General features: G+C 41.0%; 1 protein-coding gene across 3 annotated transcripts in view; it reads right to left on the bottom strand.

The window, feature by feature from the left end:
* STK3 (serine/threonine kinase 3) overlaps nt 1-17,194 on the bottom strand; it is a 113,249-nt gene that overhangs the window by 39,333 nt on the left and 56,722 nt on the right. Inside the window, exons 10-11 of one of the 3 annotated variants that reach the window (XM_083451216.1) lie at nt 9,522-9,697; nt 162-200 (exon numbers count right to left, since the gene is read on the bottom strand). In XM_083451216.1, coding sequence (XP_083307342.1) covers nt 177-200; nt 9,522-9,697 — 200 coding nt within the window. In that variant the 3' untranslated portion in view covers nt 162-176. Of the gene's footprint in view, nt 1-161; nt 201-543; nt 577-9,521; nt 9,698-17,194 lie in introns of those variants that run through there. The other 2 variants (XM_083451217.1, XM_083451215.1) reach the window with 2 other exon arrangements.

Raw genomic sequence — 17,194 nt, 5'->3', positions numbered from 1 at the left:
GTGGCAACTCCCCTATGACTCTGCAAAGCCTGTGAAAACTTAAACTAGCATTCTGTTCTCTTCTGGCTGCTGTTCCCATGACAACAGCTCTCTAAATCACAGAAAACAGGTCAGGTTTTTAAAACTACCCACAGTTTCCCCCACTAGTTTTATACTAACCAACCTGTTTAAGATCATCAGAGGACTTGTTGCCATAGCAGCTGCGGGAGACAGTGGAAAAAAGAAGACCATTATGTATTCAGAGGGACAAAAGAGAGAGGCAGCTGCCTATATATTTGCCACTTCCTCCCTCATCATCTTTTCCCCCGCCCTCATCTGTAAACCTCTCTAGGCTCTTCATTACTTTTCAATTTTAAATCCAGTATCCAAAGCACGCCAAGGAAAGGTGTAGACTCCCATGCCCTAAATTTAGCCTGGAGATGAGGATCCCAGTGCTATTAAAACAAATTTACAAGCCATGGTCCCTCACGAATCCTTTTTGTGCATATATACTGAAGAATGCTAAATATAAGTTACTTTCCATACCATTTGCACTAGAGCTGGTCTACTTTCTCACTGTCAGTTGGTTTTGGAACCCTAAAATGGGAGAAGGGTGGCAGCAAAATGTGAATTCTTCCATTTCATTTTGGGAGCAGAGGGGTGGGAAGGGAAGCTTCTTAATCTACTTCACTTAAAATCTGCAGATTGTGCAGCACAGCAGCAGATAAGCTCTGGTCCACCACAGTCACAGTCTTTCCTTCTCAGAGTGTCACCTAATGATATATAAATTATTTTAAAGGTGAAATAAATAAAGTGTTATTCCTTTAGCATCTTTCCCAGAGGCACCCGAGGAAGACAAGATGGCAAGCAGTTCTAACTGCTACTGCCATAGTACCAAAGTTGCCAGTATAGTGACACCTTTTATTTAAAGACAGAGAGAAATATAAGCATCCTCCCCACACCTTGAAACTATTTTAAGCTCAATTTATGCTCTCCAAAATGCCCACCACCAGTTAACTACCTGTAAGTAAGAGTGGCAAAGGGGGGCAACCATTTTGATCCATCCAAAATACTTCAACACAGAGAATGGGATTCGCCTCTCACCTGAATAACTTAAAAAAGATCTGGAGCCATAATCTTTTACATTTGGTGGCAGAGTATGGTCTGAAGGTACATGAGGATAGCACCTTGATGAAGCTAAGCAGGCCAGGGTCTGGGTAGTTCTACTTTGGGTTCCATGACAGAAGAAAGGTGAGATATTAATGTAATACAATACAAATCAAGTGGGGACTACTAGCTTCTGGGAGCCAAGAGGAGGGAAGCAAATTCAGGCAAATACCGAGGGCCTTCTGGGTAGGGGCGCCCGCCCTGTGGAGCGGCCTCCCATCAGATGTCAAGGAAATAAACAATACCTGACTTTTAGAAAACATCTGAAGACAGCCCTGTTTAGGGAAGCTTTTACTGTTTGATGTTTTATCGTGTTTTTAATATTCTATTGGGAGCTACCCAAAGTGGCTGAGAAAACCCAGTTAGATGGCCGGGTTTAAATAATAATAAATTGTTGTTGTTGTTTGCAAAGCTACATTAAAGAATGGTTAGAGAATAATGTTGCTTCCAAGCTCCTAATGCATTCTTATGTAAGACATGGTGATTCTGGTCCGAGCCTTTAACGGTGTAAGAACTATGTATTAGCAACCACTAAACTGGTACTATACTGGTATAGTAATTCATATTATTATAAACCTTTTAAACTGGGGTGGTATTGTTTTTGTTTGTTACTATGTATTAATATTTTTGTGTTTTTATATTGTAAACCGCCCTGTGATCCTCAGATGAAGGGTGGTGAATGAATGAATGAATGGTTGGGCTACAGATTCTATGCTACGTGGATTCATAATATGTTTTTAAATGTGAAAATATATATATATAAACTTGAAGACAACAAAGTAACACACGCACAGCAACAATTAAAAAAAGCAAAACTAATTCAGCTAGAACACATCCAATGATGTACATAATTCAACTTAAAAAGCACAAGTTCATTTAAGATGTAAATTATCTCAGAACTAGGCTCATGATAGTCAAATTGCCTGAAGTCCAAAACCCAAATCACACTGGTGTGTAGGGGGCGGGGGCGGCTATGAAATATCTAGTCTGGTCTAGTTACTAACATTTCAAAGCTGTCCCTGAACTCAGAAGGCTACTGAGCTATGTGCATGAGATGTATTAATATGAACAATTAGTTACCAAGGCAACGAAGACAAATATAACTGCTGCTTCATCACACTATTCTCACCATTTTATTTTATTCATTAGAGTCCTCAAACTATTCATGAATTATGAACCTGTTATGCAACTAAACAGATGTTAACAGAGCTGGCCAGCAACCTTCACAACCTACCGATTCTCCTAAGAGTTAATTCACTACAAAAACCATTCTAGCTTGTCTTATGCGCCCAAGGCCTTGTTTTCATTTAATCTTGATGTTCTAGGAAAGATAGCATTTCTGAACTTTGTGTTGAATCTTAAAAGAAGCAGGAAAGGACTGTGAAATTTGTTGCAGGAAAACCTGCCTTATCTCATAAGTGAGGAAGGAAACACATGAGATGGAGTGAAAAAGGAATCCAAAGTTTATTTCTGAGCAGAAACACATGAGATGGAGTGAAAAAGGAATCCAAAGTTTATTTCTGAGCAGAAGATCCAGCGGGATCACTCCTCGAAGACTGGACCCTGAACACACCTACAAGCCATCTTTTATAAACATCCCAATCAGAACGCATGAGTCCTGTCTTTCCCTTATACAGTAAGCAAGCTTAGGCTATGCTGTCAGCCTGTGATTGGTTCCCTTTTGCCACATAGCAAAGCGTGCGCACTGAGTCGTGGCCTCTATGTCTACATATCAAATGCCTAGCTTTCCTGTACTTTCAAGCTATGGTGCAAACAAATCATCACCTATAGGAAAGCTTTTATACATCAAAAGCAATTTTCTAGACATTGTAGCTTCTACGGTAGATTCTATCATGAGCCTAAGGGCCTGCAGAAACAAAGGTATAATACATGGCAGAATCAACAACAACAAAAACATAACCAATAATCCTCCTATCAAGGTTTTAGGCCTCCCATCTGGGGAAGCCATGAAGACAACCAATCCAGATTCCAATTCTCCCAAGTCTGTACTGGAACATGGGCTACTGCTTCCATATGATCAGCTAGAGTACAAATAGCCACACCATTATCAGATACGTTGAAACAACAAACATCTTTTGTTAAATTCAGTGCGTTACACATCCTGCCCTGTTTGACCAGGACATAATCCAGGCCCATTTTGAGTTGCAGAATGGCAGTTCTACTTTCATCTAATTGTGGAGCCACCACCCGCAGAGCCTGAGCGGTTGTGTTGGTGACTATTTCCATTACAGCCTGCAGCCTAATGATGCAGTTCAGATTATAAATAGGCTCCTGGAGCCCCGCCACCAATTCATGAGGGTTTCATGTAACTAGGCCATAATGTTGTATTATCCTTTCTGGAAGCCAACCATTAGTCCCATACCAACTTTGAGCCGAGCCTCCAGCTACCATCTCTATAGCCCCTGCCACATTCTGGATAGTTCTCCTCCTTCGGTGGGTCAGATAAGGGAGAACCCACATGGGGGGGAAGAAGGGTGGCTAGATAACAATCCCCGTGCCAACTGGGGGGAACTTCCTTATATGTTCACTGTCTGCACACCCACCACAGAAAGGAGGCATTCCCTCGGAAGATAACTCTGGCTTCAAATATGACCTTGTGGGTGACGTTGCCTCTTGGGCAAGTCCTGGAAGTGCTATTGATATCTCCACTAGGATTCCAACAGATTTTCCAAATGTAGCTCAATAATTTTGAACATCTACAATAATCAAATGTCTTTTGGGTCTGGTTCCCACATGTCCAGTCGTTAACATCATGGTGCCACCAATTGTGGGTGCATGACAAAACTCCCACCCCAATGCTGTTTTAGCCCACCTTTTAAAGGCGCTACTTTAATTCTTTGCCTTGTTACACATTGGGGGCCATTCTTTGAGGTTCCCTGTGGTGAATTCCACATCCAATACTAATCCAGTGGCATTTAAAGGATATAGTAGGAGAGGCACACCTCCCGACAAATCATAGAGTCCTAGGGAGAAAACTAGACACTTTCCCCCATTCGTTGCTTCCTCTTCTGCATTGCTGCCCATTTGTGATCTTTTGCCAACTTTCCCACTGCTAATCTTCTCTACCTCCTTCCTTCCACCTTATAGAGAAGAATAAAACTACAATACAGAGTAAAATGAAAATGAGGAGACAAGCATCTTGCTTCCAATCTTCCCCTGTGCGTTGATAGCCAGTGTCCGGAGTGGCTATTGCAGAGGGTCGTCGCCCATGACCCAGTCAGCTCCCGGTGTGACTAGGTACAAGGAGTTTCATTCCTTGTCAAGATTACCTTTAAATCAGTTTCTGGATGTTGGGCACATGACCACATGCCTTCAGCTCTCTTGATACGTGTGTGGTGGATCAAGGGCACAATCCCACTACCCTTACTGCAGTTGGTGAGGTCAATAAGGCAACGCATGGGCCACACCAACATGGTTCAAGTGGGTTTTCTCTCCACTCTTTGACCCACACTTCGTCACCAGGCTGGAACGGGTGCACAGGCTCCGTTAGGCTAATGGGGGTGTGCTCAATGGTCCACCTGTGGAGAGAATACATGACATGGAAGAGAGACTACACTTGCTTCTTTAGCACATGGTCACCCCATTCCATTGATCCATGGTATAAGGGCTGAATAACAGGTGGCGGTCCGCCATACATCAATTCAAGTGGTGAGACTTTTAATTTTCCCTTAGGGGAACACCTAATGCAGAATAGGGCAAAGGACAACACTTCAGTCCATTTTAAATGAGTTTCTTTGCACAGTTAGGCTAGTTGAGTCTTTATAGTCTGATTCATATATTCGCTTTTTCTCGAACTCTGGGAACTCCAGGCCAATCACATCTCCCAGTGGGCTCCCATCCACCTTCTCTCTAGTTGGTTAGTATCCAACTTCCACGCCACTGGCCTTGTCCTCTTCTTCTTCCTCTCACTACAATTCCTCTATCTCTCACTGAGCCACGTCCTCCTCTTCCTCCGCATTCCACTCTCGGGCATTCATTCTTCCAGTGTCCTTCTTCTTGGCATATAGTGCTTTGGTTCGGGCCTAAGCCCCCACTTCGCCAACCTCCTTTTGCTCCCCAGCCTCACTGGTATGTGGGAAGTCTGGCTGCTATGGCCGCTGTCAATAAATCCATTTCCCTTTTAAACTTCCTTTTTGCTTCCCTTTTCTCTTCCAAATCTCTATTCGTATATACTTTCCTAGCTACTGCCACCAACTGTTCTGGATTCATTCCAGCGAATCCTTCCAGTTTCTGAAGCTTCCTTCTAATGTCTGGTGCACTTTGCTCCACAAAACTCATATTCACCATTCTGCAGTTTTCAGGAGCCTCTGGGTCTAATGGCCTTTAGTTCCTATAGACTTCATGAAGTTTCTCCAGGAAGGTGCCCGGAGACTCATCTGTTCTCTGTATGATTGCCTTCACCTTGCTCCAGCTTTCAAGCCTTCTATTATGGCCTGGTGGTGTCACTCAAGCTTCCTTCTTCCCCCCCCCCCTTCATTGGGGTCCCAATGGGGGTCTTGATCTGGATAATTCTCCGCCACCCAGGCCTGTGTGTTGGCTGCCCCATGCCTCTCTGCTTCTCGCCTGAGCCATTCCTGTGCTTGTTGATCGACCCTTTGCCTTTCCTCAGTACTGAGAAAGGTCATCAGTAATTGCCTGCAGACCGCCCAAGTGGGATAATGTATTTCCATAATTGAACTAATCAAACCCGTTATGGCTTTGGGCTTTTCAGAATAGAGTGGGCTATGTGTTTTCCAGTTCAATAGATCCATGTATGAGAATGGCACATATGTCCATATCCTAGGGTTATATTTTTCCTTATCATCTAGAGGAGTTGTTAGATTAGGCACTTCCTTTAAGGGGAAGATTCTTGCCCCTGGTATCTTGTTGCATGGACTGCCCAAGGATTCCAGTGCCACAGCACTTGGATGGGATCTGGGTGGAGACCATATTCTGAATTTTCTCGTCGCCCTTCCTTTTCAGTTTGCTCTGCCGCCCCTGTAGTCCCAGCCTCTTTTTGTTCGTTATCGCCCGATCCTTCCTTTCCTTTACATAGTTTTGGATAAATGAGGGCATAGGGAAATAGCCATTAGGAAAACTTCCAGTGTTCCTGGTCAGGGTGAGCTAGGATAGCAGGGGCTATAGGCTGTAAGAAGGATTAAGGATTAAGCACATAGCAGGTAACTTCAGAAATGTGTGTTGCTAAATAGCCATCAAACCCTGTGCAGCTTACTTCTGAATATATCTGCATAGAACTGGGAATATGGCCCGACAAGGGAAGGCAACTATCAACAGAAAAAGTTGCCCACCCCTTGTATAGTGTTAGGTGTGTAAGCCTATATATGCCCTGGATCTGCACACACACGCGTACACACACACACACACACACACACACAAGCACACACAGAGTGCAACATGGCTATAAGATCAGAAGCTTTTGCTTCTGCTTTTAAACTAAATTTATCTACCACAGATTTTTTTTTTTAAGTTGTGCAGAAACGTGCTTACAGAAATCATTGCATTTTTAAATTCATTAGGGTAACGGCAGCTAAGCTATAATACAGTAAGACTCTAATAAAATACCAATTTACATTGTTTCTGAGATTTCTATCTAAATGCTGTATATTATCCTTAATCATTTTAATGATTAAATCATGTTATTCTATTACCTAATCAGCTGTCACATTTAACGTTTGTAGCACTAATTAAATACTTGCTATTTGCAATGTCATCGTTTTGCAGTGATTGTTATGTTTTAATGTATTTGTTGTTCTAAGAATACATTAAAGAATCATGCCTTTTAGTAACAGATGGCTTTAAAAAAAAATGCTCAAGGCATCAAAAGTGTACTTAAACAACAGCGTAATGCCGACACATGATATGCACGTTCTGTGTTTAATGTTAAACAATCTGGATACCAGACCTGTTTCGTAGTAAGTTTAGCAAAGGCAGGAATCTTTCCTTTGGCACTGATGTAAAATGCATTTGCCTTCTCTATTTGAATTATTCTACCCAGGGAGAAAAAGAGGCACTTCACTTAACATGTAGATGCAGTTAAGATAATTGATTCAATCAGCACTGATGAGACTTTTAACAGTTATCTTTCTAAATTAAATCAATTCCTAATACTAATGCCTGCATTTTGAGCCATTAGAAAAACTTATCTCTTTTGGGGAATGTAGACTCTCATTCATCTGTTAGAAAAATAATGCAAAATTTAATAACTTTTATTAAATAATGTGCTTTTAAAATAATACTATACTAATTCATGATCTAGCTAGCATGTTGACTGTTTTATTTTTCAGCAGCTTTTAGATTATAGATTAGGTGGTATTCTTTTATCATTTTAAAGCAGTAAGCAGATGGGGAGACGATCTCTGCTAGCCAACTACAATCCTAAAAGGCAGGCAAAAGAACATCAAGATACTTGCAATTAAGTTTTCTTTCAACCTCCGTACTGCTATCACTGATGTCCAATCCTCTGAACTGACTCTTATGCTTGCACTCAGAGGTGCCAGCTTCTCTGGATGATTGTGGGGGCCCAATGCAATGTCCTGATGTCACATGCACGGCATTGTGTGACATTGCAAGGAGCCAGGGGGCAGAGCCCAACACCCTCTGAACACTGAGGGGGCCCAGCACCCTAAAATAATAATAATAATAATGAGGTCCCCAAGTGTCTTGACCGTCAGGAGCTGGTGCCTATTCTTTCACTTAGGTGATCCTGGGTGAAACTCAATCCTTCATTTTTAGAAAGAATGAGGATATTGACCCCTGTAATGGTCTGACAAGAATTAAACTTGTATCTTGCTAAGAGCAGCTACATTGTCCTAAAATAACACTGGATGCTGATTCATTTTTTACATTTTGGAATTTAAACTACTACCCTATTCTTTTAGAACACACAAAATTAGTCATTCCTGATTGCATTCACTGATAAAATCCTTAACTAGATCCCATTAAGGCAAAATCCAACAGAGATAGAACAGAGTTCCTTAGAACTGAAAGTTATCCATTATTTACAATTTTCATGAATTACTTAAAGACTGTATGTCAGCAATCTAAAAAATTGATGTCAATATTAGAAAAGCATGAAATGCATGCTCCACAATGAGTTATCCTTTAACAAGTGTCAGTACCTATAGCCAATAATATGAGTAACGCAAACAACTAGAGTAAAGCAATGAGTAAAGCAAACAACTAGAGAAAATAATTGAATTTTCCACATACTGTACTACTCAGAACACCTACAACGATTATTACAATCTGTCAGCTCATAGGAAGAGCTACAAAGTGTGATGGTTAAAATAACTGATAACAAAATCTATATACTTAATGCATGACTACTGCTATCACAAAAAATAGATAATACTTCTTACACAAGTTTAACTCAATTTTCTAATGGGTGGCCTTAATGTATACTCCCATACAGTTAAGGTGGACAATACAAGTAAAATGTTGATCAATTAAGTTAGCTTAAAGATGTATATACAACAAACATTTGCCTGGTTAACACACTGAAAAGTGGGCGTTTGTTTTTACACTACAAAGTGTGTACAGAAAACATTCAGCAGGATAGAAGGAACAGACCTATGATTGAGTACAAGTGAAACTGAAACAGGGTCTAATAAGCAACTAGTCATAGTATGTTCACAAACTTCCTAAATGGCTGAGAATGTAGAGTCAGATTCATTAGTTATTTCAGTGGTGATAGAGAGAGAAAAAACTGATGGATCACAAAGGTTTCACATGCCAAATAAAGAATTTTATCAAAAAACTGCAGTTTGCTATTCAGAGAAGATGGGAGATGCTGTCAGAGACAAGAAACCAAAAAGATAAACTAGGCCACTTCTACATTGCTAGGTTCAAGTTCATTTGATAATATGTAATTTTGCATGCAAATTGGGAGAATGCACACAGTGGCTGAGACAAGTCTCTAATAGTACAGAAAACGATGAAGAGCAGGGACCACTAAACTGCAGAACACGGAATTCACAGTCTGAAAAACCCTACAATGCATCCTGGATCAGTGTTTGAAACTCCCATTGTTCTAAGCACATTTTGCAACAGGGAATTTCATTAGGGAAACAGTTTCTGAGCTCTGGGCACAGTACTGCACCTAAGATTTCAGATTAAAACAGCAGAGTGGAAGGAAAGGTGGACTTTTTTCTGCCTCCCCACTTCCAGCTACTCTCTGAAGACTGGAGAAGAGACCCTCTGATACTGTCCTGGATTATGCTATGTAGGTGGCCATATTCCTAAGCGATTGCTACACTGCTAAGAATTCTGTATAGTGTTCATGTTCGATGAACCTCAGTTAGAATTACTACACCATGCAAAGATACCAGGAAAGCAAACCATACAGCAGTACTTACAAAATCAAAATCGCCATCTTGAGGAACCTTCCAGTTATCGGGAAAGACATTCTTCGATATATGGTAAGATTCATGCATATTCTGGTTGCAGTTTTCATGGCTTTTATTCTTGGAATCCTGTTTATCAAAGTAGTCCATAAAAGAAGGTCGTTGAGCCTGTGGTGATGTTGCATTTCCTAGTATGAAAATTAGAAGGCTGTGGTTAAAATTTAAAAGAGAAAAGCAGTAAGTTCCAAGTAAATTGTGTTTATAACGGAGCTGCTCAAAAGATACCAATAGGCAGAGTTAATGTTTGTTTCCTAGCAATTGGGTTCCCAGGATAGGGTGACAGGGCAAACAAGAAAGAGGCATGTAATCAGAGCGACTGAAGCCTAATGAAATACCACTGTGATGCAAATGAGTGCAAAAAGTGGCTTATGGCTCAGTTAACTCAGGATACATCTACAGAATTAAACAAAGTTGAACTACAGTGGTACCTCTGGATACAAATGGGATCCATTCAGGAGCCCCGTTCACATCCAGAAGCGAATGCAACCCGCGACTGCACGTCTCGCGATTCGCCGCTTCTGCGCATGCACGTGATGTCATTTTGACCGTCTGCGCATGCGCAAGTGGCGAAACCCAGAAGTAACACACTCCATTACTTCCAGGTCGCCACGGAGCACAACCCAAAAGCACTCAACCTGAAGCACATTTAACCCAAGGTATGACTGTAATATAACTCTTGCAAATCCTGCAATTGGAGTCCAATATTTCTTTTCAGTTTTTCACATTGACACTGATATAAATGTTCCTCACATGAACAGAAACACTCCAGCTTCACCCACAGCATATAAAGATTCTGGCAAAACAGTGCCTCCAACTCCCATCCCAGCAAGGGTAGTACAGAAGGATACCATGGTTGATTATATCAAAAACTGCTGAGAGGTCCAGGAGAACCAACAGGGACATACTCCCCTAGTCCAGTTCCTGGCACAAGTCACCCACCAAGGTGACCAAATCCATCTCTGTCCCATAATCAGGCCTGAAACAAGATTGAAATGGATCTAGATAATCAGTCTCCTCTAGAAACCCTTGGAGCTGAAATACCACCACCATGCTTCAGTACCTTGCCCAAAAATGGGATATTGAAGACTGGCTGATAATTATTCAATACGGTGGGATTCAGGGATGGTATTTTCCATGGTGGTCTTATAACTGCCTCCTTTAGGCATGCCTTGTTGTAAGGAGAGGCAATGACCTCTCCCTTCTCCCACTCAACCAGTCCCCTGCTGACTCTTTTGATGAGCCAGAAAGGGCAAGGATCAAGCACACATGTGGTAGCTCTCACATTTCCAAGGTTCCTGTCCACATCCTCAGGCTGTACAAATTGAAAAGTATCCATTAACTCCGGACTAAGGTTGTATCCAACAGCGTGTGAGGGAAGTTCCATTCATGCAATGGGTCTTCTATTTCCTTTACTCTACTCCATATGCCCCCCCCAAATCTGCTCTAGAGGGGCTCCCAATCCCCCGGAGCAGATTTTAAGGGCATGTCTGGAGCATGGAGAGTGGAGGTGGCTTTCTCATCATTCCCAGAAGTATGTTGCATTAGCAGAGCTGCAGCATTGGATACACCCCTAATATTCCCTCTTACAAGTGGGACAACTCAATGAGAACATTCTAAGAAATGCAGAGGTGCAGATCAATCACATTCCATCTATGCTGAAAATTTACAATTCAGTCTTTGTAAATAACTGCATTGCCAGGATTTTTGCTTCTCATAGTTAAGTTTATGGCTTTACAAGCTGATCTTTAAGAAACTATTCACGGGACAAAAAAAATGTCTACTTTACCTTAAAGAAAAAGAACCAACTAAGAATCTCAAATTTGTGTATCAAACCGTATAGCAGTCAAGAAGACCATAGAAAGCAAGAACTAATAGCAGCATCCTCCATATGTTGTGAACTACAACTTCCATAATTCCTGATCTTTGACTGTGTTGCCAGAGCATGATGGGAGCTGATAGCCGACAACAGCTGTAGGACACTACGTTGCTACCCTTCCATAGAGTAAGGACAATTATCTCTTAAAGAAAGGGAATCATAGGCTCATGAGGAAACTGTAATAAATTGGTCTGACACATGTTATAAGGTAATCTTACAAACTATTTAAGCGATCGTTTGGAATACAGCTTTGGTAGGAACAGCTAAACATTGCTGCAGGAAAGGAAAGTCATGCCTCACTAACTTCTTGATATTCATTCCTATTACTACAATAATCCACAAGAGAATTGCACTGACATCACTTGATTAGATGCTCAGAAAATGCAGAAGTTCCACATTAAAGGATAATCTCTAACTTGCAGAGTTTCACAATCATTTGCAGAATTGGCTGATTACTATCTTAAGCATAGCTTGGGAGAAAGATTAAGCATTTTCAACTCCAAAGAAGCTTCCAGATACAAAGTTTTTCAGAAAGAAAGAAAGAAAGAAAGAAAGAAAGAAAGAAAGAAGACCAACATTTACAGAGAGTTCCCTACCTGCACCCTGAAACTGTATTGCTAATTTCCCCAAAATGTGTTAAATTGTTGCTACACTTTGCTAGATATAATGGTTTAGGTTCTCTCTCTAGCACAGGGGTTGTCAACCTGGTCCCTACCGCCCACTAGTGGGCATTTCAGGATTCTAGGTGGGTGGTAGGGGGTTCTACGGCACAAGTTGAATCCTCCTTCCATCAAGCACTGGTGGGCGGTAAGGAAATTTTACCATAAAGAAAGATGCATTAGTGGGCGATAGGTATAAAAAGGTTGACAACCCATGCTCTAGCATTTCCATTTAAAAGGACTGCAGGGATGGGAAAGATCACCACTGGAGACCTTAGAGAGCCACTCAAGGTCAGAATAGTCTGTACTGTGCTAGATGGGCAAATGGATGGACTCAAAATAAAAATGCAAAATCAACTAACACAATTCTGGTTGCCAGAGATGTCACCTTGACATGACCTTAATCCTATGCCCTTGAAGAAGGCCATCATCAACTGAAAACACACTGGATATTTTATCAAGACTATCTTAATTTTATAAAGGTTTGCCTTTTAGTGCTGTTGTGAGATTTCCCCTCAATTTTCTCTCGCACACAAAAGCAGTCACTTTGGGGGAAACTGGGGGGGGGGGGGCAGAAAAAGACCCTAACCCTAAAAGGTGGGAGAATGAAAACCATTGTGGAAAAATGCCTTATGAAAACATAAACTTGCATAAGCGAACTAGCAAGCGTATTTAGTAAGGATGTGGGCTTTCCAAATTAAAGCCAGATGAAACTGTAGAAAAGCAAGTGCAGGTCAGTCAAACTGTACCACCATAGAAGGACTCTAGTGCCTACTTGATTTTCCAGTCTTCCAGGTTCTGTTTTCTTGTATTGATATAGTGCATCCCTTTCTCACCAACAGCTTACCCACACAAGCCCCTACTCCTGAAAAAATATAAGGCCAGAAAACACAATGCTATTTATTGCTAGGCTGTGTATTAAAATGTTAGGTTAGAATGTCAAGCTTTGTTTTGTTCCAGATCTCAGCTTTATTTGGGCACAAGTCCCTATTTGTTGGGGGGAAATATGTTTTTACTTATTTTTTGTCATAGCGCCCAGGGGCCTCCAAGCATGGGCGCCTATAAATAAAAAACTTATTATTGTTACTTATTTTGTCCTTGAGCAGGAAAATAGAAAGTTGAGGGAAATATATATACAAAATCTAATGTTAGCAAAGTTTTAAAAGATGTCCAATAGTTTTGCATTGCTAGGAGAGGAAGAAAATTCCCCCTCTGTCTAAACACATTTATTTCTGCAGTTGTGTGGCTTGCTGCAAAAAAACCATCTGAGAATGCGTCACCCAAAAATCTACACATTTTAAGCAATCTGAAAGGGAGATCTGACCCAAACTAAATCCCAGTATGTCTGGGGCTACTCCTCCCTTAGTAACATTGGAAACCATTGTTGTAAAGCTCTCTGATAATTTTTATGATACAGCAGTATACAAAGACCACCAGATCATAGGTCCGTCCAAATGCATCATCTATAGGTCGCCTTTTGCTTCTACTAGAATACAATTAATTCCAACATGAGGAATAAAAATGCTTTCCCCCACTCATTTCTGAACCCACCCTATTCCTGTGATTGTGGTTTGTTTTAATGTTGCATTTTTTATTATTTCACCATGCCCAGGGACCTGCTGGTGAAGGGTGGAAAATAGGTTTAACAACAACAACAACACACAGTACTGGGCTGAGAAAAAGCAATCCTGCATCACTGGTGGAGTAGAATGAATGATTTTTAGGAATATTTAGGGTTAGCGACTCTGCAGATTTATCAGTCACAGCGTTTCACATCTTCATTGCATCCTAAAAGAGCTACATTAAGAGACAGAGAACAAACAGATACAGAGGGCTGCCAGTGAAGGGATCACAGCAACTTTGCTTCTACCCAGTCGTTTTTCACCTCAAGCCAGACCTCATGGCTTTGTTCTCTCCAGACTAACTATGAGCCATAGCCAATAACAAACCTTGTTCACAACATGATTAGTCTGGAGAGAGCTAAACCATGAGCCTGGTTCAGAGGAGACAGTGAGCCAAGCAAACTATGAGGGAGAAATGAAGAAGCTGCATGAAACAGGCCAATGAAATCATCTAAAAACATCCTGGGGTTCTCATCTCATGCTCTGATTTCCAGAAAGGGAATAGTCTTTCAGCTTACGGTGGGCAGACACCATAGGGACGGGAAAGTTCCTTCCTCGTAACATGCACAAGACCAAACAGATCACATGTTAAGAGACTGTATGAATTCCTCTCTCAAACTCAATTCACACATAACTCATGAGCCATGCTTACAACCAAGACCCAAACTGCATGAATGCAGGAGGCAATGCCCACATGGGCTGGTATAATTTTTAACGTATTTAAGAGAACCATCTGAAAATAAGATATTTCACAGTCATTAAAAAAAACAAAACTGCACCAAACCAATCCTAAGAGCTGCTTTACTGAACTGCTTCCCCGGCCTTTTAGCATCTAAATCATATTTCAGCATCATTATTAATATTTTAGCCTCTACTTCTATGGCAGCTGGGATAAATTTTAGCCCTTATGGGGTTGTTTTTGTTCTCTCTTGATTAAGACATGTTTGTGGCTCGTATTGTGTTTATTTTCTATTTTGGTACTGGCCTTTGTCTTAATGGACTTGAGTGTTGAACTCTGATTGTTTTATGTGGATTTTATGCTTTTAAATTTTTTTAATAACTGTCATCTTGAGAACTTGGGTTTTGGAGTGACTGATAAATACGTTAAATAAATAAATAAGTTCCAATATAACACAACTTAAAATGTGGTGGCTTCAAAACAGAACACATGTCAAAAGATGCATCAATAATTTGTGAAGTTGAAGTAACATCCACGTTCCTTGGACACAATTTGTTATTAGGGGCAGATCATTTCTTTCCAGTGCAATGACATAGTTTAATGATTAACACAGAAACCAAGTATACTGCTGAAACAGCACAAAACTATTAAAGAATTTCACATATGACCACACTGCATTATGTGGAAGAAATTTATCACATACTGGGAGGAGATGAAACGGTAACACTAATTGAGGACACACCAAAATCACAACGATGACTCATTCCAGTTTTTCTACACAGAACAGAGTCCTCTTTTCAAATAGGCAGAACAAAATCATATTTCCAAAAGCTGGAGAACTACCTCATCAAGTTTCATTATTAAAGCTAAGCAGTTTTGAGCCTGGTCAATACCTGACTGGGAGAATGTCTAGCAACAAGATGTTGGTAGCTTCAAGTTCAGTGTAGGAAGTGAAAGATGCATATGTAAATAATAGGAAAATTAAATAATTCCTTATACTATATAATAGTGAAATTAAGCATTTTATGACAAAGCTGCATGATCAGTCCAGTTCACTACTTTTTATACTTTCAACAGAATCTGGTGTCACCTCTTAACTGAGGAGGCAACAGTCCTCCATAAAGTATGGTTGGTAGCTATCTGAAGGGTAGATTTCCTTTGGCTTAGGCAGGGATGGTATGTTGGGTTATGGCTGCACATTCTGGGCAAGGCAGGAAGTAGGAGGATGCTCCCATGATGCTCTAGTTTGCAGACTCACCAAGCTTGATACAAGAATCATGAGCCCATGAACTTAAAGAGAAACCTAAGAAAAACAAGCACCAGAAAATAAACAGTAGTGGAAAACCTGCTTCCAATACTATCAGCAAAATAGCTTAACAGATCAGTGGATGTATGGTCCCTATAAAAATATGTGTAGTCAAATATGACAGGGTGCAGCCATACCATCCGTGCTAAAGCGAAGGAAATCTACTGTTCAGGTAGGTACCAATCAAACTATTTATCTTCAGCTATCAGGGATGGTATGTTGGGATACACCAAAGCTAATCTTCTTCTTTGGAGATCAATCGTAGTCGAGTAAAATTGTCTTCCATGAAAAATAGGGCAGGTCCCTGGACTGCATCCAGCTGTGCAATGTTCTATGGAAGGACCTGCTGAATGGCATATGAAATTATTTGGCGAAGCCCATGCAGTCACTTCACAAACATCAGGAAGAGGCCTATTAGCAGTGAAAGCTGAAGAAGAAGAAGCAGCTTCTTCAGTCTCAAAGGCGCTGGTATCTTTAACACCTCATAAGCCATCCATTTAGACAAAGTGTGCACACAAACCTTTCTACCCAGAGGTGCTGGATGGAAAGACACAAAAAGAGAATCTGCTTGTATGAGCAATTGGTTCTGGCTATGTACATTTTAATGGCTCTCCGTACATCCAAGAGATGTACCATGATCAATTAGATCCATTAGATCCTCAAAGATGAAGCTGAGAGAGGAGAGGAAAAACACTCAAGATGAAAGTCTGAATACAAGACAGAAGAAAGATCAATAGCAACTAGCCTGAGAAGATCACACAGGTGCCAACAGTGATCATAATTGAATTCATCATAACAAAGGCAGGAAATGAACTAGAGCATCATAGGAGCCTCAGTCTGCTTCCAAAACCTTCTTTCCTGCCCTGAGGCATAATCCAACACACATTCCCTGCTATTTGGAGGGAACTTTTCCAGCCTAAATAATATAAACAGAGTACCGATTAAAGAAGGGCTCTGTGTTCAGTGAAATGTAGTGATGATCTACAGGATAACTAGTAAGTGACACTCAGTGCAAAAGGGGGGCTGTTTTAAAGCCTGTTTCAACAAAATGTAAGTGTGGGCAGGTTTGAGGCATCCAAGTGGCAGGCTCTGTTCCTGACTTCATTAAAACACTTACAGAGAGCATCCGCTTACACTGTTATATGTGCAGAATCTTCTATCTAGGCCAGAGGTCAGTAATATGGCACCCATAGGGGCACCTGCACCCATAGAGACCTTCCCTGGTGCCCACAGGACCCTCTCCCCCCAATGAAATTCAGCTTGAAATACGCTTTCTATTGTAGCAAATAAAATAGGTTGTAGTGTGCAAATATGCACATGGGTCCAAAGGACTGCTGAACCCTGGTCTATGCTATCAGGAACACTGCTTTTCAATTATGCCCAAATGCCCAGAGAGAATCCTAAGACTTCCTAAGATGTACAGCTACATGCAGGGCAGCATTCTACAGAAATCTCATGAAAGTGCAGAAGTTCAGAGGTAGAC

Source organism: Podarcis tiliguerta, assembly GCF_965153285.1.
Source record: "Podarcis tiliguerta genome assembly, chromosome: 7".
NCBI classification, from domain to species: Eukaryota; Metazoa; Chordata; class Lepidosauria; order Squamata; family Lacertidae; genus Podarcis; species Podarcis tiliguerta.
The sequence above is the reverse complement of the archived record's forward strand: the minus strand, read 5'-3'. Positions and strand labels throughout refer to the sequence as shown.